This window comes from Copadichromis virginalis, linkage group LG11 (genome assembly GCF_057382275.1).
Source record: "Copadichromis virginalis isolate Kocher_CV1m ecotype Utaka linkage group LG11, C_Virginalis_male_GT1.1, whole genome shotgun sequence".
Lineage (NCBI taxonomy): Eukaryota > Metazoa > Chordata > Actinopteri > Cichliformes > Cichlidae > Copadichromis > Copadichromis virginalis.
In genome coordinates, this window is record NC_140628.1 from 17,264,872 (window position 1) to 17,287,441 (window position 22,570).

At 42.2% G+C, this 22,570-nt stretch overlaps 1 protein-coding gene across 3 annotated transcripts in view; it reads right to left on the reverse strand.

Annotated features, from left to right (window-relative positions):
- Positions 1-4,918: 4,918 nt before the first annotated feature.
- Positions 4,919-22,570, reverse strand: part of rspo2 (R-spondin 2) — a 63,405-nt gene continuing 45,753 nt past the window's right edge. For all 3 annotated transcript variants that reach the window (XM_085473384.1, XM_085473383.1, XM_085473385.1), the window contains one exon: positions 4,919-6,442. In XM_085473384.1, coding sequence (XP_085329510.1) covers positions 6,327-6,442 — 116 coding nt within the window. In that variant the 3' untranslated portion in view covers positions 4,919-6,326. The remainder of the gene's footprint in view (positions 6,443-22,570) is intronic.

Genomic DNA, 22,570 nt, shown 5'->3' on the forward strand with positions numbered 1-22,570 from the left:
TGTAGCACATAATTACTGGGCTACAAACTCTTGACCTGATGGCAGCACTTGCTGAAATGTCTGGAAATAAACATAGGCATCAGAATTCAAAGGGGATGCCAGCCCATCTGATAGTAAATGTAATTTACAAATAGTCAGTAATTGTTATTTGAAGGTTATTGACCTGCCCGTGAGTCAGAAAGCTCCGCTTTCTGTGTCTGCACTGTCTTGTGTCTGCATCATTCAGTCTGCTGTTGCACTGTTTTTGCAATTTTTGCACACTTGCACTTTATGTAGTCCTGTAGCATGATCTTGGAGGAACGCTGTCTCGTTTCAGACTCTTAACTGACAAATCAGTTATCACTTTCTCCAGTTAATCACTTAAACCAGCAAAGAGCAGAGTGTCAGCCACTGACTCCACTGCAGGTCACGCTCGACAGCAAAGGCACGCACACACGCACGCTCAATCTGGGCTGGAAATGTCTGCGATGAGGTCAAGACCTCCCCTATAGCTGAGTTGATTAAACACGTTTCTACAACCCACACACTGCCCAATAAAATTTGCTGTGCTGAAGATGATGACTGTGCTGCCCTCACTGGGGGCATCACTGGCTCCAGTCTTCCCAAAGAGCCCAGCCCAGGGACTTACCCTCAACACCCTGCTTCAGCGGCTCCACTTCCACCTACTCACCACGGGCCTTAAGGGAGCAATCAACCTGGCTTCTTTTTAGAAGGATAACAACCATTTGCACGTGTGTGTATATGTATGAATGAATATTCCTTCCACAGACCCTCCAAGTGGAGCCAAAGGTTGCTTCTGAAGCATGCTACTGCATAATCCATCCCTGAATCAAGGAGGGGTTGGGGATAAACATTCCTGGACAATGAGAGCCTGCTTTACCCCCTGCTGTATTCATACCCACTTAAAATCTGCTTACCCACAATGCAATACCTGGCTTAAGCGAATAGCCCCCCAGGAAGGAATGCAGTGCCACTACAGAACAACATATCCCTACACGTAGAAGCCACTAGTGTCAGCTATGGCTCACATAAAGCCCCTCTGGGCTCTGACTGAGTACATTATATCCCATTCAACTGGTCTTAATATACTTTAATAAGACCTGTTTTTGATTAATTCTCCCTTGAAACCAGTAGTAACGCAGCTACTAGGCAGTGGGCACATATAAAAATTGAATGAATGGAGCAGGGCTGCCAGAGAGTCAGAAGAGGGAAAATAGGAATCCTTGTGGATTTGTCCTCACCAGCTGGCTCTTGAGTCCAATATAATGGTTGTGCCCATGGCTCTCAAAGCACCAGTTAGAGGAAATGTTTGCCCAGCCTGTAATGCGTTTAAGGTGTGCAGTATGATTCATTTCAGGTCATAAAGCCCTTGCGTGTCACATCCTGAGTGGTATGAGCGAGTTGCTCTGCCTATGACTGAGCAGGGACAATGGCTTTGTGTTGCATTTGAATCCCAGTGAAAAAGAAACAGCTAGGTATTCCAGAAGAACGCGGGGTTGAATCGGCCAGGAAAAACAATAGTTACGGCACCCTTAGGAATCGCCACGCCGGGTAGGTATAGAAATGCCTGTCTGCTCCATGTAATGGATGGTGATAAAAATGTCCCATGTTCACTTCTGCACCTGCTGCAATGAAGCTCAACTGAAACACTACCAGCGCAAGTGACTCATAAATATCCCCATCTGTCATCCAGAAATTTAAACAAAAATATATGTGTGTCAAAGCATGGCAATATTAATGCACAAGGTGAGCATTATGACAAAGGGCCTACGTTTCCTGTCCCGCAGGTGAGGCCGACATAACGGGGCTACACGACTGCGATCATCCACGCAGGCTTAACTGGTGCACCGCTACTCCAACTTTGAATCTTTTTACAGTTTCCCATTTTGAATGTTTCTGCAGCAAAGCAAATGACTGTCACAGACAATTAGCTTTTATTGAAGACTGTATTTATTCTAGGGATTAACGTGTTCCCTAGCAACTCCAAATGAAGCGAGTTCCTGCTTTGAGAGTTGACTTTGGATTGCATTGTTGCAATTAGGAGCGAGTTTAGTAATAAAAGTCACCCATTAATGCCACCATTTCGCAGCCTTGTACACATCATGATGTCTAACATATGGCAAACTTGTTCAAAATATTAAGATCTGCTTGTCCTTTGACACCAGTATGTTCCTACTCAGTGCTGTTTCAGCCCGTGCCAAACACCATGGCTAACCCACCAGAAGATTAATGATTCCAGATTTCCGTCAACTCGCAGGGCAAAGCGATGGCTCATTATACAGTTATTAAAAACAGCAAATTATTGCAACATTTATTATCCAGGGCAATCTTATTTGCCCCACCAATGTCATAACTTCCACTTCTGCCATGCACATTGGAACAAATGTGTCACATATGCCACAACTGCTTACTCGCATTAAGCTGCAGCATGTTTAATATAGGGCAGAGGTCTCAGCACCCCTCCTGTTATCCTCCTACTGTCTTGTGAGCTCCATACATGGCCGACAGCAGATACGCTTAAACGCCATCCCAACCTGCTTTAAAAGCACTGATCTATCCGAATTCAAGCCCACTGGGTCATTTCCTGTTAGTGGTTTCACTTGTTGTGCCTTTGAAGCAGGCTTTAATAATAGGACCCAACAGAACTAATGAAAATGCTCTCTGTCAGATTAAAAGGGAGCTTCAGTCTCAGCCACCTAACCGCATTCAGCACAAACATTAAAAAAATGCGCACAAAGGAAGGCATACACACACTCACACACTTTACAGAAGTGGTTTGCACAGGGAGGACCATTCCTTCTGATGTGTGCATGACTGTTAACCTCCTCAACAATACTGAGAATTGCAGCAATGTCCTTTTTCTCACAGTCACAGAAAAACAAATGAGTGGAAAGGGACAGACCGATATTAAAGAATAACTATAAGAGTTTGATCGCATCGCATCAAATGTGCGATGTGATTCTTTGTACTTTCTTTTTTCCACTGTGGATGCTGCAATGTGTGCTTTAGTGGTGGTCTTGTGCTTAATGAATCCACTTCAGTGGAGTTCCTCTCCGTAAGCTGTAAGGTTTAATCCCCAAGTCTGGAGTAGTGATAGTCTGGCCCGGGAGATGACATCTGTGAATCGTTCATTAACTTGGAACCAGCAGCAGATGTCTTTAAAAACAACTTACTCAACCTCTATGACATGTTTAATTCCTTTCAAAAATTTATTTCATTTTTGCTTTGTTTCATTTATTCATTGGCCCAACTGGTTGTTTATGGGCTCCCTTTTGCCATCTTTAAATACATTTTTTAGAAAGTAAAATTTTACGACAGCTCTAGATGGAGGCCTAAAACTACTTAATACTACTTGTCTGTCAAATAAAGGCTTGCATCTGGGTAAGTTTGTTAGCTAGAGTTAAAGTTAGCTACCTTTAGACGTGCATTAAATTACATATAAGGTATTAAAGGCCATGGGTTGGCCATTGATGTTATTCCCCCCAAAATTTGGCTGCTTCCAAAAGCCCAAATAACAAGACAGAAAATGTGGATTTTTAAAAAAAAAACTAAAGGAAAGATCTCAATGGGAAAAAAATCATGCTAGAAATCTATACTGATACGGACTGGGTAATGTCTTTGGAACAAAAGGATGCCACACTGTTTGCTTGAAATGAAAATAATCAAACTACAAAGTGCAGATTTGAAAGTCGCTCTTAAAATCAGAGTGAAAAAATGATGAGGCAGGCTAGTCCATTATACTGGAATTTCACTGCAGCAGCTCACTAGTTTGTATGGCTCCCTAATGTTCTTGTACACATGCTTGACAACATCAGGGCATGCTCCTAATGTAACGACAGGTTCCTGGAGATCTACTGCCAGATCTGGAACAGGCTCAGTGAGTCCTATCAGTGACCTGGCAGCACCTGATCTGGATCCTCTTTGTGAACTTAACATGCTAGCCAAAAATGATTTCTTTGCTATAGCCATACAGGGCTTATTTAAACAATTCTGACATTTTGTATTGCGTTTGATTAAATGTTTCTATTCTCATTGTTCTAATGTCATGGTAACTAAAATAACCAAACGTGTTAGCTATTCTTTTGACTTGATAACCTTTTACTACATGTTGGTTTTGCGGCTCCACTGTTAAGCTTTGAAAAGCCTCCTGGGAAAAGTCTGCCGTGTCACTTGGAACACCTGTGAAAGATGTTCAGGCACTTAAAGCTGCATATTTGGCCTTAAGATAGACATGGAGCCCATAAACTGAGGGGTATTTCAACACTGACAGGCTCCCTGTGGAAATATCATTTGTGATTTCAGGGGAGGTTAAGCAGAGCAGGAAGACTGTGGTCTCTTTCTCCCAGGATGATATATGTATGTGACACAGCGCGATTCATCTGCTACTGGGCATCCATAAGCTGTCTGGCAGATTTGAATTTTTTTTTCTTTCCTTCATTTTTTGGGATGGTGATTACGCAGCGTGGACCTCGGGTTAAATTAGCCATGACTTGCATTAGAACATGCTCTCTTCACCCATATACCAGATAGATTTAGCATAAAGCTAAATTTCTCTGTGATTATTTAATGTTTTGAAGATCACAGAAGTAAGTGCAACGTGCATCACTTAAGTTGGTGATCGATTGTGTGTCGCATGACAAAAGACACAGCCAAACGCAAGTTGTTAGGAAATTATAGTGTAATGCTGGAGATGGATGAGCCACCAATGACATCCGCTGGTTTTGTAGCTTTCACGAGGCTACGTCATAGTGAATTACAAACCCTTAACGGTGCTGTCATGCCGTTAAGGCCTAGTGGACCATATCCAATCCTTTGGCTGGAGATACCACTTGTCTCATGCAGTATGACATGACGGATTTCACAAATGTTTTTGAAATCACTCAATGGTACTCGGAAAAAAAAGACAAGAAAACTACAGTTTCAGAGTTTAGCCACATATATTATAGCCACAGACAATAATGAAAGGCTTCATCATACAGTCACATGAAATGTTTTTTAATAAAACACAACGTACACATATGCAGTCCTATGACCATACATTTGCTGGATCCTAATCAATAAACCTAGAATATGTCAAAGCATAGTTTTATTAGTCTTGTTTTTTTTTTCTTCTTTAAAATATCAAAATCAGTAGATGAGGTCAAATGAAAGGAATACAACACCTGCGTGACAGACGAGAAAGCGTTTCCACGTGTTAAAGATATGCACTGTTATAAGGAACGCAAAGAATATTTCAGCATATAAGAGTAACAGTATGAGGCAAAAATTCTCACTGAACCAAAAAAAAAGTACAAAACAGAATTAATAAATAAATCAAATATATACCATATAAATGAAATAGCTATATGGTGGCTATGTTTATTATTTGTTTTTAATCATTTTAATCTGTAGCTTGTATTACAACCTTTTTTTCTCTAAAACATTTAGAACGATAAACGAGTCAATACTGAAAATACAGTAATAAGCTTTCAATATTAGATCAACTATGTACACGAGTCTGTTGCCATGCTAGTTGAACAACTAAATTTATTCTTTTCTTCTTCTTCTTTTTTAGTTTTTTAACCACACTATACAGTTAGAGCATAAAGCGGTCTGAACGTAAACAGTTTGTGCTGAGAATAAAATACTTTGCAACTATGCATGGTAATTTCTTTTAATATTACTCTCAAAAATGTACATAACATAAAGGCCACAATGGGAACACTTGTCTCCATGAATAAGGAAGGTAAGGATAGCTTTGACATAAATATAGGGAACAAAAAAATAGTCTCTCTCTCAGGTCAAGATGCCATTTTCTTGTCCATCAGCATCATTTTGCTTCCTCGAGCGTATTTTTAAATCTCTCCCGAACAGTTTATGTCGCCAACTCCCTCACAACCTCACCGTCCCCTTCCTGGCTCCTCCGCCTCCGCGGTACCTCTGGTGGCTCCTCCGTCTTCCGTCACCCCAGACGTTGAATGACATGGTTAATGACGATGAAATGAGTTCGGTAATGTCAACTGTAAAGATCCACAAGGTAACAAGGCTGGGAGAACAGAGTCACCTGGCTGGTCACTGCAGCTCGGGGAGAATTAGCAGGAGGCAGAGGCATGAAAGCATGTGTTTGGTGTGGTTGTGGTTTAGTGTTGTACTTATATCACACATTATATGCTGTATATTGTTGGACTGGCAGATTTATGAGTCCTGGTTGGCAGGGCGAAGGTGGGATAGGGCTGGGCAGCAGGACGGGAGGTGGCGGGGTTCGTGATAGTCGTCAGTCAGAATATAGGTGCAGCAGCGGCTAGCAGCTTTGCGTTGGTTCTTTGTTCACTGGGTAGTTTCAGTCCTCACTGGCTGGAGCGTTTAGAGGCCAAGTGGTCACTGTGCTGGTTCTGAGCTCGAAACCGCAGCCTCTGCTTGTTCTTCTTCTTTGGCTCTTTGGATCGATGCTTTCCTGAACCACCTGAGCAGAAACAAGAGAGAGAAAAGATTTTTCATTTTAATCATTACCGTCAGGTGTGAGATTCTCTGAGTGAGAGCGATTTTGTATTTTACACTGCCTCATGTCAAACTCGTTCTCTTCTTTAGCCTAAGGTTGGCAGGTCATTTCAGTTAATTTTATTATTATTAACCTCCGGCTCTCTTCCACAATGTGTATTTTCTCTCGTGTTTGCTGACAATTGGCTTGTGAGGGCCTTAAAAAGGTACGTATGTGAACTTTTGCCAAAGCCTGCATTATGTAAAAAGTGAGTCCTACGTTAGGAAACATCACAAATGAGGTCTTAGCTTGCTCCAGCCCTCAGAACTGAACCCCAATTTTAAACAAACGTCTGTACAGCCCAACACTTCACTGTCACTGCAATAGAGAGCAGCAATAAGTATGGGAAGTTGCATAACTCTTTTCCAAGTTGGAAAGGTCCCCCAGCCCAAGGTTAATCCATCCCAGGTTTCACTGGGATGGGCAAAGCATGCTGGGAACTGACTTCCTGCTCTCATGGAAGCGTGTGTGGTGAAGGATCTGCACCCAAGGCTCTCTGTGACAGAGAAAACTGGCTACTGAACCACAAGGCAACCAATCTGGCTGCCAAGGCCACAAATAAGATAACGAGGTGTGTGTGCAAGATGTATGTGTGCAGAGGGAGGAGAGGGGAGGTGGGTGAGTGTGAGGGAATTTAGGGGGAAAGAAAATCTAATGGGGGGAAAAGTGGAGTAAGGCTTGGATGATGAGAAAGATATCTGGATCCTGATCTAGAACACAAAGAAACAAGCCACGCTCTGGTTCGCTGACATGGGAAACACAGGAGGAAAGTGCTACAGAAAAACAAGTCTCATATGGTGGCCTTCACCGCTTCGACATCTTATTACAGCAGTTGTTTAAGCTTTTGTCTTGAAAGGAAGGTAACGGTGTGTAAAATGTGGCCCCATCTCTAATTGCCTTCTCATACTGTATGTGCTGGTGTTGCGTTGGCCCTTCAACGCACCCATACAAAAGACTGTTTTCCCGTTCTCAGGGCTGCTCTGTGAGGTAGATTTGAAAATATTCACTCATTTAAGCTGACACGCATGAGAAAGCAAGATATTGCTCTAGTAACAGGGTTTCCCAATGAATAATACAGATGCATGCAAACATCAAACCATCTCTGAGTTATTTCCTGCAATTAATCTAATCTTGTTATTTTCAGTCACTTTGCCAATCTGAAACATGGCAATAAAGTTTCTTGCACACAGCTCCTAGTTAACATCACCCTTTGAAAACAACTTTCACATCTCTTCCATCAAACTCTCATGCCCTTCAATTGAAAATATTGCCAGGGGACTTTGTACACTTGCTTAGCTGATTCTACTCTAGATTTCCTGCGTGACTTAATGTAGAATAATATTAAAGTAAGTCTGGAGCTCAAAGGCATTTGGCCTATAGGTTCATTTTCCTAATTGCTCTTTAAAGAGGTAATTTTCATTCAAAACAGTGTTGCTAGGTGCCTGATAAACATGGCTTTCAGTGCAATCAAGTCAGGATAAATTACATTTGACAGCAATAAAGTACACGGTGCTGCATTAAACTCCTTCAGTAACGGGCAAAGCCCTCGTGGGCCATTCCTTGGACGCAAGGCTGCATTTAAACTGAAAAAGCCTGCATTTACAGCAATTGCTTAAAACAAATAAATATGTGAGAGTTAAGTTAAAAGCCTCTTTTCCTGGCTAGTTCAGGACTGGGCAGGGGATCTGTAATCCAAAGAGTTTTACGCTCACAAAACACACACACTGAAACAAACTCAGCAGCTGCACAAGCAGGCTGACTTATAGAAAATCAAAACAAAAGTTCACAAATTAATAGTTACGCTAATTAATTACAACCTGAAATGCCTGATTAGTACCTCTTCTACATCATGCACTGCTACTATCACATATTTTATTGAGCAAACTTGAATTTTTTTATTGTTTTAAATGATTGTGAAGAGAATGAAAATTTAAATTTTTAGTGACAACAAAACTGAGCTACAATCAAAGGCAAAACAGAACCTGCAGTGTAATTCTACATGTAATGCCTAAAGCTAGTTTTCTTAGCATTATTTTTTCCGCTCGCTGTGCCCCTGACCACATTTTCACTTGCGCTTCTCTTGAGTGCTTATTGTTGCCTGGTTACAAAAAAACATCGCCTGCCCAGTTTTTCTTCTCCTCCTGCTTGATTTTGATTAGTTAGTGTGAACACTGGCATTGTTCTGAAAGTTTAAGTGTTGAGGCCAACTGAGTAAAGACAGTAAACACACACACAGACAGACAGACACTGATTGCATTTATTTCCCACAAAGAAACAGCTAACTAGCTAAACAATGGGAATGGTAGATACGGCGCTAAATAGGGCTAAAGCTAAGTTTGCTTATTACATTCCTGTTGCAAATTAGGAATTTGCCATCCTTAATATCATTATAAATTTTTACATGGTATAAAAAATGTCATATCACAATACCAATGATATTAGCAACATCATGCATTTACATTCCCAAGCTGGCACAACAGCACAAGCCCAGACATGTCTGACAGCGAGAGCCACATGTCAGTCTAGGGAGGAAAAGGGAGGTACTCCAATAAAGCTTTGCAAAATATGCAAGAAAACTGTTCTCGCTAAAGGAGGAAACAACAAATTGTTTTGCCACTTGAGGCACGCCATCAAGTACAACCACGCAGTAAAGGCAAGAGAGCTGGAGATATGCCACCCAGAAGTAAACAACTGGACCCCATATGACATGATGGAAATTACTGACTCGGTTACACGGTGGTAAAGGCAGGCTTTGAGCAAATGGTTAAAAAACTCGGCCCAGGTTACAGCATCCCAGATAGGAAATATTTTTTTTAATTTCGATTTATTACGTGACATTGTGGCAGGTTCCTGAAGAGCTCCATTATTAGATCATTTCAGTCCCTGCTATTGTAAACTAAAGAGTTAAACAGTTGTGTTACAATTTTACTTAAAATTTACACAGAAAACACTATCTAGGCTACTTTACTGTGTCACTGGATATAATGCCGTGTCAGTATGGCTGCATTGCTAATGCTGGCACCTTGTTGCAATATGTTCAGACTTTGAATTAAATAGTCTATCATCAATGACAGTAGCTCGCAAAGGATGAAAAGAAAAGAAGGAAAAGAAGGATGGAAAATTCAATCCATTTTGTTTGCACTAATAAATGCTGCTACCTATAAGCTCCAATCACTGATATAATCACCAGTTGCACACTTCCAATATAACTTTGGATGAATTGACATTCACTGTGCGTTTATACACCACTGTGCACTGAATAATTAGTTATTATTAATCTGAATGCTTATTTAATAGAACTTATTCTTTATGGTTGGTAACCTTTGCATTCAAAGTCTCAAAACAGTGCCTCCATCGTTAGCACCCTCTTGCAACGTTGTTTCAAAAGCTTTTTTTCCTGTTCAGTCTTTTGGTGTGTGGCTGTGGCAAGTTGATGACAGCCATCAACAATGAGTACAAGCAAAATCATCATCCTCCATATGGAACACAGGAAGTAAAATAAACATGGGGGCCTTCACAGCAGAAACCAAATACACTACCTTCTAGCCTGTTCCCTAGCTTTGGTACCCAAAAAACTTTACTTTAGCATTTGCATGAATCCTGACTCTGTCCACTGGCTCCTTGTTGTTTTTATTATTAATTGAAAGGCTCTCCTCTCACTTTCTTTGTTTTCAATATTTTACCTGTCTGTGTTCCCATGTTTTCATCCCAAATGTTTCTTTTGGGGTTTTTTTGGTTTTTATCTAGCAGATATTGACAAGTTCAGACTTTTCCAAGCCACTAGTGACTCCTTCCAATCATACTCCTTCACATCAACATTACCAGTACATTTCAAAGCTAAGCTCACGCCCCCAAGCTAACTGATAGTGCTTCATAAACACACCTCAACAGAAAATTAGGACCATATTTCATAATCCAGTCTCAACGCTGACAGCTAGAGGGCAACCACTCCCCACATAAGCCCCTTCCCCCCTGCATCTGGTGCAGTCCCAGTGTGATGTTTTATCATATCTACCCTATGAACTCCCATTTAGCCTTTCCTCAGGGTACAGTGCACACTGAGCTTTCATCATCTCATATTTACGACCGATGTAATCACTTAAGCTGATTACTAGGGTTCACAGAGGAAACAGTTTAATTTGCATCAATTGCTTTCAAAACCAAAAACAAATTCATAAATCTTACAGCATGTAAAGATAATTTTCTCTTGGAAGGCACAGTGGCCTTCAAATCATTCTCCGTCTTTGTTTTGCATTGAAACTGGCACAGCAAGGATCAAATCAAAAGAACACGACTTTTATAAGAAAATTATCTCCATTTAAAAAAAAATAAAAAATTCTCTTTCCATTCTGGCTGCATTTACTATCAGTAGAGCAAAACCGCAACTTCACCAATGTTTGGTTCTCCTCCATAGATACAGTCTTCTTTGCCAACTTGACGTTCGCATTCGGGTTTGAACTGAAAAGTGAATCAAACAAACAAACAAAGCTCTCAAGAGCAAATCAAAATGTTTTTGCATTTCGGAATCAGAAGCAGAGCCTGCGGTGGGATTGTTATTTACCGCTGTCAAAAGTGACCTTTGTGGAATTCTTTTGTGTATCAGTCAGCGTGCGAGCACATGTGCGAATGATGTGCGGCATATGCCCTGTACGCTTGCGAGTCCATGATCGTGAGCTTCTATATCACCTTTGTGAGCTTGAGAAATACTTTGTGTCATTTCCAATTTTTTCAGCTGCCAAACCAATGAGCAAAGAGATATTAAACCTCTCCACAAGCACCGTAGAGGACATTCCTCAATAACCTCTTAAAGCCATTGAGGATCTGCTACTTTTTCTTTTTCTTCCCTATCCTTGCTGTTTCCCCTCTCCATGTCCCCGACTTTCTATTTGAGGCTCTCAGTATGGTACAGCTCCAACTAAGAGTTAAGTGCTATTAGACGTATCATATTATTAGGATCACACTCCAGAATAATATCTTCTTGCGGAATGGCAATATGACTACTTGTCCAACTGATGCACTGAAAGATAATCAGTCAAATCCATATCCAAGGGGAAGGGGGCCAAAGCCAAAGCTCCCTTCATCTATGTCAAAGCCAATATGTTTGTTTTGGAAAGGGGAAGCAAATTGAAGAACATGTATAAGTTTACATGAGAGAAATCAGACTTTTGTTTACTTTTGTCACCATAAAGAGATTTTCCCGTTAAAGTAAAAAAAACCAAAAAACTACTTTTTCACTGTTTGCTCACGCGTTATTGTGAGGCTACTGCTATCTTACCCTATCGTCACAGAGGCCGCAACCTCCTAAAAAGAAGCAACACACCAACCAATGGGCAGGCCAAGTGATTTCATCCACTCACGGCTCCGGCAGCAGTGCAGGAATCAAAGGCCTAATCTTATCTCCTTTGCTTTGCGGTTTGAGAACAAAAATCGATGGCTGACCTCGAGAAGGCATTAAGACATACGGTAAATGGGATCCTACGCTGCTGAAAACTTGCCCCTGCTCTTCTGTTACCCCATCCTTTCACTCGACACAGACGGTCAATTAATAAGTTTCGAAAAACATGGAATAGGGACTGGGGGCAGAACAAAGAAGAAAAACAACAACAAAACAACAACAAAAACATTCAAACAGTTTTGAAGAAGATTCAATGGGACTCAAGGAAGGTAAAGCCGGAATTTTTGGCGGCTCGTCTTTTTCATAAACAGGCCAAAGCGGAGGCCATTATTTGTGAGGGAAGGAGAGAACTACTGGCGCCAGTGAGATTTGATTTCAGTGGCAGAAATTGGATTAGCAGCCATTAAGGGCCTCCTCACACATACATTTATAATGCTGTGAAGGGGAAAGGATCTGCAGCCAGCCAGTACTCACACACCGACAACTCCTCTGTCTGGGAAAAGGTTACGGACTGACACTGCCCTATATTGCCGCTGAACTCAGTTTGCAGTTGATTTATAGGTGGGACATAGCCATGTGACCTCAGCTGACCCGTGGTTCATTAAGGCGTGGGCCTGATAGGTAAGCCAAAACTTTTAATGGCGCTTTGTGCTGTTTGTGTCCGCCTGTGGGGGAAACGCTGCAGAAGGGTGATTTGACATTGGAAAACAAGGAGAGCGTGCTACAGGATGAAATTATGTATAAAAAGAGGCCACAGTTTGTAACAGATACAGATGCGAAAGGAGAAAAAGCTCCAGTATTTGAAGTACTGTGGCAGAGACACAGAAGTCCGATAGTAGGAAAAAAGAAATCAGCCCCTTGACAGAGAGGACAATCATTTACAAGATGCTCATCTTGCCAGCCAACTGACAAAAGGCCCTCTGCACAGCGTCACTTAGCCCTAACAAGGTTATTCTGGATCACACTCTTTCATTCACTTTCGTTCCGTCCTCCTTCCCTTTCACCCCATGCTCTGCTTACTATCACCACGCTGCTGGCAGAGAATGATTTAAAACATACGCATTCCGATTTAAAAAGCTAATGTTGGGATTAGGTCGCTCATTATTTTCTCATCTATGACCACGGCAGAGGATAAGCGCAGAGATTTTAAAAAGCAGGTTAGCTCTCTGCTCTGCTCTTTGATGCCTTATTTCACTGACAGTAAGTTAAAGCGAAAACCGGACTCGGAGATTAGCGTCTCTAAGCAGAGAAGTCCTGGCAAAATATGCATGACTGACACGGTGATTAATGCGCCCGATGGTCAGCACAGACAGTTTTGTTTTTCCCCCTTGGGAGATGAACGATAACACCAGCAAGATGCAGCCGCAACCTGCACAGGTCGGCTACAGAAGCAATGAAGTTCTCCTCCATCAGTCTACTCAGGGTTCAAAGTCATGCTCAACTTTGCCCAATACACTAACTGTTCCCCCGGGTTACGACTGCTGCTGGCTCGAGCACTCACAAACAAGTTATTAACAAGAGACCTTGACAGATGCTTAAATTAGACTATCTTCCAAAGAAACTCCAAAGTCAAATCTTGCCTTCCAGAGATCTTTCTTCACATTTACTCACTTAAAACATTCCAAAATGTTGGAAAGTCAGGAATTAGTTCTTCCTGCTGTACAAGAAAGCACACAGTGGATCGATTCCTTAGGCCAGATTTGAAAGTTGGAAAATTGGAGCACGTATCATTTCCCACGTTTCTGAGATACAGTTTACTGGCACAACATAACACGATAATCCTAGAGCTAAGGTAACTACTCAGGACAGAGAAATAACATGCCAATGAATATAATAGGAGCCAGCGTACAGTATATGCCCATATGAAATTTATCTTAAAAGATGTTTAGCTAATCATAGTAAAGTATGACTTTTCTAACTATTGTTTACGATGGAGGCTAATTACATTAGTTTACCAATTCATAAACAAATTGAATTAGATTTTTTACATTATGTGGCCCATTTACAAACAACTGCAAAGCCTTCAAAACTACACATCTTTATTCATTTGTAGAAAGAGAGGATGGGTGAAGTAGCCTGTTTAAAGCTGAAGGTGTTTTTATTACAGAAAATCAGCAGCTACTGTATCTCAGAGGCATGAGCCACCACCACCATTACTGTCTATTATGTCAAAATGTAATGTGTGTATATTTGTGTTCATCGTGTATTCATCATGCTGAGTGTGTAGCAGGGATTTATTAAATACAAGAGGATTATTTTGAAATGCATCAATTTGATCGATGTTTTGTTTGCTCTGTTAACTAGTCAGCTAAAGATGCCAAATACCACAACAGGAGCTGTTGACTGATGTATCCATGGTTTTATACAAAGGTTTCCCAATGTTGCACGACCGAGCACACCAAAAAAAACCAAAAAAAAAACGGTGGAACAAATGTATAATCTACAACCTTGAGAAGAATGCTATTTTCTCATCTGGCTACTGGGCTTAAGAACAGACATGATTTTGGCAGGTTGTGTTGACAGATAGAACATCAGTTCAAAAGAGGTTAAAGTGAACCACTAAAAGAGCAGGATGTTCTTTCACTTTAATACTGTATCACAAACACTCTTGATTGAAGAAAAGAGCCCCACGCAGGAGCAAGATGGTTCCTTACCAGTCCCTTTAAGAGCTAATTGTCTAAAGCTGATATTGAAAACTACACCTCGGTTCTTTGCCTCAGTTAGCATCCCGTCACTGGACAACAGGTCATATACACCGCACAAACACTTAACCTCAAACTATAAATGCTTCCTCTAAACTGCACTGAGCAGATGCCTCGTCAGTAGACAACCGAACACAGTGATACAGGGATAGATTTCCTCATCCTCAGTGGTAAAGCGGTTCAGTCATTATTTCTAATCGTTTGGTGAGCGTACCAGACACAGAAAAGGAGAAATTAGGTCTCAGGGGTTAAATTACATGACGTAATCTGGTTTCTGGTCTGTGACATCCTGCAAACTGTTACGGTTTTCCCACTTCCACTTGGGGTTGCCAAAATGTAACAACTTGGGAGCAGGGATCGTACGCACGCTGTCGCCCCCTGCAGCAATGAGAGGCTGTCTGAACATAGGCATGCCGCTAATGCGAATCAGCCTCCTCTCAACTCGGAAGACGTGCCTGCTAGAGAGGTACGATACTCACTCTTCATTTTTCTGTTTGAATTAGGGCTGTATAACTGATCATCATTGATTTTTTTTTTCTTTTTCTTTCTGGTAAATGGAGCCTTGCTGTATTGCGGTAGCTTTACACGGCTCATGGTGTCATGAGGGTAACGTCAGCAGCCAGTCTGTGAACAGGCATTAAGACCAGCCTGCTGAGTCTGATGCCCCTGGAAACCGCAGGGCCCAGAGAGAAATGAGCAGCCCCCTCTGCGGTCTGCTATCTACCGACTGACTCATCGACACATCTGGGCCTAAGTATACGGGGGCTGCGCTGGCCCGTGGGCTCTTGGGTAAATGATGGATAATTAGCTCTAGTTGACTTTAATGAATGGCTTAATGTTGTGTTTCATTTCTGATGACAAAAATATAAAGCACAGCAGTTATCAAAGGGAGGCCCCTGCACCAATGTTCCTGAAGGCTTTGCCACTGGCGTGGTCTATTTGCTTTTGAATTTGTTGTGCGCATGGGGGAGTGAGCTAAAGCGAGCTACAGTGTTCAGCAGTGTAAAATATAAACATGGATCCAAAGATCGGGGAACTTGCTGGGATCTACAGTACAGTAATAAATTCATTATTCTAGACAGTAAGCTATTACAGATGTCAACTCTGTTTGTCTTTACTCAAAGATAGGAAGAGCTACAGCACTCCAGTTTAATTTCCATGCCTTCTATATTAAGATGAGATCTCTATAGAGTCTTTGATCCGTCTTATAATTTCCACATGCGGTGATATAAAGCAGGAAATGTGCTGCAGAGTTATCATAGTCATCCATCTTAGTTTCCGATAAGTGCTTTGCATCGAACTGATGAAATTAAGCTTTTTCAGCAAACACATGATCGAGCATGGATTCATTTATTCTACTGGACACTCGATAACAAGATTCTCAGAAGCTTGTGTAATATAACTGCCGTTTACATTTCTGTGTCTTTACAGTGATGTACTGCTGCTTGCTGCTGTAGCTCTTGATCTTATTTGACGGTTCGGTTTCATGCACTTGTACACCATCCACCTTGTCCTTGATACAGTTAATCAGACTTGCGATCCACAGGCAAAAGCAATAAAAAAACCACTCACTCCAAAGAACCTCAGCAATCTTCCTCTCTGTGCATAAACAGGCATGTCAGCAGAATTAAATGGGCACCTCTAAACGGATCTGGGCAAGAAAAGGAGATCAAACTATGGAGGTGATATAAGTATTTGGAGCATTTATTATTTGTCTGAGGAGGGGAATCTGCATCTCCAGGATTTGTTGAGAGTCTGGGGCTCATGTAACGCAGGGGGTCAACCCCCAATGAAGCATCCTGGCTGGGGGATTTACCTGGATCAGCCACCTCCTGTGAGCCTGGAAGGCCTGAGCAAGAATCTCTCTGCGTAACAGTTCCCCAGCCTCCTTTATAGACAGGAATAAAATGGGTGTTAGCATACGCACGAGGGGGCACACAATAAGGTGTATTAAGAGTGGAGAGGGCTTTCTGTATCCCTGTTTGCCAAGTAGCATTCATCCCAAGTGTTTCTAGGCTTAAACATGAAATCGATAGCATAACCAGCTAACTAGCGTACGCTAAACAGCATTGCTTCCATCATAAAAATAAACAGTAATTTAAGGAATGTCTGATCTTGTATTTGTGCTTACTGTGCTTACAGTATTTATTGACTCTTTTCTTTATTTCTAAGTGTATCGTCTGCTATTGAATTTGGCTTACAATCACCTTTTTAACAAGCCAGCTAATCATCTATGGTCAGCTGTGTCATTGAGTGTTTTCCAATGTGTTTGAGTGCACATGCTCCTCTAATCAATACATCCTCCTGTCTCTCTAGGTCTGTAAGGGAATGGGGAAGGATATAGAAAGAAATTGTTCAGCAAGACTCCCTTTTTACATCTCAATTCTGCACAAGCCTTTTCATCCCCCACCCCTTCTCTCTACTGGGAAACTTCAGGAGGAAATCCCTCACATGTTTGGACATGGAGCACAACTGTCCCAAAAGAGGACCAGACCCTAACAAGCGGGGAGCCAAACTAAGTCAGATGGGCTTAGGCACAAAAACATAGACAGGGGCCATCAGGATCATGGTGCAATCCCTGTGCAATGGCCAGTGATGAGAGAATCAAGGCTGGCAGCCACTTTTTTGTTTTCCTTGATTGTTCACCTAACTCTCAAAGGGTGCTGTTGTTCAATCTCCTCTGGTGATCCCACAGACGGCACATATTTTTTGATAAAAATAGTTCATTAGTTCACAAAGGAAGGAAGGGGGGAGATGCGTTTGATGTTCGCTGAGCTCCTGTTGCACAGGGAGAGAGGTAAAGCCAATTCAGGAAGGGCTTGATCCTCTCTAAGGCCTGTGCTGCATCAAACACTTGTCAAACACCAGACAGACAGACAGCTGAGTGGCTCTGACAGATCCGATCACAGACACGAGCAATAAGAGTCACTGCCGGCTCAGCTCCTCTATCCAGGCACCACTCACTCCCTTGTCAATAATCCCCCTTAAATTCACAAGAACACAAACAGAGGGCTTTTAGGCATATGGCAGACATTTTCTTGTTGTTTTTAGCTGTGCGTGATTACAGTGCAATTTCAACGGTCGTTTCATGGTCTCACCTCACCAGGGAGAGAGAGTTGTGTACTCCAGCATCTGTCATAGATGCAGCAGGGGCAAGAGAAAGGAATCGAATCAAAGAAAGACTTAAGCGCTCTCTAATCTGAAAGAACTGTCTCAAGGCCTGCTGGGATCATGGTCCTGAACCTTGCCACCCAGTGAGAAGGAGCATTTACATTTGAGGGGATTTGATATGGTACCTGGAATAGGTTGACTTTCGTTGAATGGCCCATTCAGTCATTTCTTGACATTTTCTTTGGAGCGCTATCATATTCTGTGCACTAAACGGACCATTTTTAACATGACAGAATATTCAAACTCTGAGAAAATGCCCTTTGCGCCACTAAAGCCAGTGTGCTAACACAGTCTAAAAGAGGTCTGGATAAGCACCATTTGCTCTTCTGTAACTTCTCCAAGTTTCAAGAAATTCAGCCAGATCATTTCTGTTGTGTAATTTCAGTGACAGACAAGCAGACTAAGAGGACTGAAAATGTATTATGTGCAATCAAAAATGTAAATTTGCCCGTTATTCTCACCAGGATTGTCTCTGTGAGCTTTCCAGCTCTTCTATTGCACTTGGATTGCTGACTGATAGTCCCATTCTGACCATCTGCATGTATGCATTAGCAAATTCACCATCCTTAGACCTCAAACTTGAGCTGAGAACAAACCTCAAATAACGTGTCAAATTGGCCCAACTTTCATGTCAAGGATCATCACCGATGATGAGATCTGGGTCACTGGCTATGACCCAGAGACCACACAGCAGTTTTCAGTGGATTAATCTGAAATGTCCAAGCCCGGAGGCGGTGAATCAGATCAGGAGTACAACCAGAAAACACGTTCATCTTTATTTTCGATTTTGGACTCTGGGGTCAAACTGTCAACACGGAGTGCTAGTTTAATGTCCTAAGTCATCTGAGGGGAAGAAATTTGGCGCATGCCATCGTCTGACCAACGGCATAGCACTGATTAGGAAGACGTTTTTCAGTCACACAGACATAATTGTCATTCAACACCCACCCTGCTTGCCCTTAAAATGAAATCCAAGCAGTAGGATTGCTGTTTTGACACACTGGAGAAGACCTTAAATAACCTTAAAGTGTAATTTATGGTCCTGCAAATGCGTCCGTCTGCGTCCGTTTCCTTTTGGGCAGCAAGCGGAGAGGGGGTTTTCACCCACCGCAGACGTGCTCGCGTGCAGTACTCCAAAATCACAACTGCACGTCGCTGGACGCGGATGTCGTACGCATGTGCCAAATGCTGATTAGTTGAAAAGTGGGCCGAAACATGGAAGGGAGCCACAGAGGAGTTCCGTGCAAATAGGAAAACCACGGAAAAAACTTCAAAGATCAAAAAAATAAAGCACGAAAAGTACGTTGTGTATTCATTTTCAGTTCAGCTTTCATCTGTTGCAATGTCGGTCTTCTCCGTGGATGGCTCACAGACCAATGACAGCAGACCGGATATACTACATACTCTAACTCAAGAACAAAAACTTCCAGTAGACTGTGAACCATGAATTCTACTTAATGATCATAGCAGCATTTAGATCCAAATTGTGCGTGTTACTTTATAAGTGCAATGTTCGGTGTCCTTGCATGGTCAAACTAACTGTAACTGTAACAATAAAAAATAAAAAAAAAACCTCTGCAACAGCAAAAACACAACAGAAGTAGAAAAAAACCCAAACTCTCACAAAACACAATGGAAGTGTTTCTGGGGACACAATAATGTGACGGACCAGCTGCCGAAGTATCAGATAAATGTTTGCTATTAGCCGTTTACTCACTTTTGGAGCTGTTCCGTCACAGTATTGTTTCTTCCAAAAAACTTTTATTTTGTGATTTATTTATTTTTTGCTTTTGCATTATTTTTTCTATGTTTGTGTTTTATTCAACTTCTGTTGTGTTTTGTGAGCTTTTGTAGAATTTCTCTCTTTGCTGGTGTTTTCTTAAGTTGCAGTGAATTTGACCCCTCAGGAACACCGTCAAAAAGTAGTTACAGAAGGATTATTGCACTTTGTTTACATCAAAGTGCTGAAACCCTAAATCAAGAGGAACGTGTCATCCACCCAAAGAAATACAAAGATGCTGCATTATATTATTCTTGTCCTCTAATATATTGCTTACAAAATAACAAACCATGGTAACATTGCATGAATTGCTATTTGCCTTTGAAAATTCATGGTCTGGTGCACTTATGCCACCTGCAATTGTCTAACAATAAAGAAATACTGGTGAGTCCAGGCTGTAAAACTATTGGACATAGTGAAGAAGTAAGCTTTAACAGAATCAGATGCTTGACCTATTTCTTTTTCAAAACTAGACTCATCAAGTAGTCAAAAACCTGAACCAAAATGCATGGCAACAAGGCTCAGTGTCTGCTGGGATGGAAAAAAAATAGGCAAAAGCTTGATAACATGCTAGCATTTCAACTTTAATAAGACACTACTTAGTCAGTATTAGCTTATATTAGCTTACAGCTAGATCTGTCCTGGACAAGTGGCTAAAAATCAATCAAGTTAAATACCCTACCTGCCACTCGCTCCAAACTAAAAGCATGTAAGAAGCTAATAACTTCAGATTGGCTCGTGGAAGCTACTTTGTGCTTGTGTTTTTTGTTCTTAGTCTGAGCATGTCAGGGTCACTAACATCCTGCATTCACTCATTTAAGCTGACATTGTTAACCTGTGACATTACCCTGGCATTTTGCTTTTAGTTGTGTGCTGATGAGAGTGCAGTGTTCTTCAATGCTGGTACGCTGGGCTTGGCCTCTACTTACCACCGTAATGGCTGTGCTTTTAGTCTGCACCCCCTGTATTTGTCACTTAGTTCACACAGACACATAGAAAAACACCCCAGACATACACGCAGCCAACGGCCAGCAGGTCTATACTTGTTCTTTGTTGTGTCTACATGTCTCTGCGCTGGGTCCACGTTCATGGACATGAGTGGGTCAGAAGCCACAGCCTCTCTCTCTGAATCACTAGCTGTAATTAAACGCTGTGATGGCTCTATACAGACACTCGGCAGCAATGGAGAAATAAAGTGAAGGCGATGGAAAGAGGAGGAGAGGAGTTGAGTGGTGTGGAGTGGAGCTGAGTGGAGAGGGGTTCTTGGAGGCTGAGCCAGTGCAACTGTGGACCAGATGTTTTCAGGCTGTCCCGTTCGGCTCCTCGCCTGCCTTCTATTCTCCTCAAGCCAGACCGCTTAGAGAGTGAGGACCACAGAGTGCCGCTTCAAAACAATGTGCGCCACGCGAACACGTCCTCCTCCGTGGCATGCACTTTATTCCCGCACTGTGATATGTGATACACGAGCACTAGCGTGTCATTCGAGTGCGAGACAGGAAAAGAGAATGGAAAGAGGGACGAGGGAAAGAGTAGATAATGCGGTGACTTGTTCTGCCTGTGAGGTCTGTTTTACTGTTTATCGGTGTCTATTACACGTTTCTCACACTCGGGCGGTGTAAACGGGTGTGCGCACGTGTGCATACGCATCCTCATCTGTCTGGCGTGTTGTGGATGTGGAGATGAAAGCGTTCGTGGGCCCCACAGGAGAGCTGGCAGCAGCGGCGGACTGGAGGTCTGGCAGACAGAGAGGCGTTGCAGGGATGGGGCGCGATCAGACAGATCACTGTTTGACCAGTTCGGGTTATTTAAATATGAGGTGACAAACCCCAACACGGGCCTGCTTCAAGCTATGGGTGCTTCATATTTTCAGACTGGAGAAGAAATGATGGCTTTACATTTTGCCTTGTTTCAGCTTTAAGAAATTACAATAAATAACAGAGTTGACTCTTATACTCCTATAATTTCATGCTGGAAAAGCCTCTAAAACCATAGTAACCTCCAAATACATAGCAATGAACTTCAATAAGCATTTTTAAGAGGGCAAACAGGTTCCATATAGTCACATATTTTACAAAAGGCCAAGGAGTGCTACATATATGATCCATCACAACTTCAAAGATCAAATCAGAAGCTGTTTCCATCTATCCTTGTAAAGACTGTCTTGTCTGCAGTTAAAAAAATAATAATAAAAAAAAAAAATCACAGGGTGTAACGGCACCAATCAAGGGGTCGTTGGTCGTTTTATGGTCATGACCGTTTCATGGGTAATATCAGCCCATACACTGCACAACGGGGGGGCATGAGAACATGAAAACATTCCACTACTGTAGAACATTTCCCCTCCTCCCCCTCTTCTACCACCTCCTTCTCTCCCCCCACCAGTTTGCTGCCACTTTGTTTGTTTGTGTACGTCTGTTTTTGATGGGGTTGTTGATGTCGGCCCATATGCCTCATTTCCTCAGCCAGAAGACGACAACGGAAGCCGCGCAACCGACGCAGCGTCCCCTCGTCCCCGACAGAGTTCCTCTCTGAAAACAGTGTGATTGCAGTGAAATGCTGTCTGCAGTCACGGGTGAGCGCAAGCATCAACTTTTGGCTGTCGCCATCAGCTAGCTCGCATCAATGGGAATAAGGACAGCAGTAATGCACATTTCAATAAGCCCAGTCAAACAAATAAGAGGACGTCTGTATCTAATGTGCGTACACGAGTCTACAAAAGGCAGTTCAGCAAAACCACAACTTAACTGGGCCAAAGAGTGTGAAAAAAAACAACAAAAAACCCTCACACCCCTCCTCTTTCTTCCTGCTTGGAAAAGACCAGATGACAATAATGTGGAGCACGGAGCCCCAGTGAGTGCCACTGACCCCTCCTCTTCCAACGCCCTCCCCTCCCTCCATCCCCCCGGTCTTTGAAAGGCCTCCACATGTTTATGGTTCATGCCTGTGGTATGACGATGGATTCTCCATATAAAAGCCAGCAGGATCATGGGTGTTTCAAATATTGC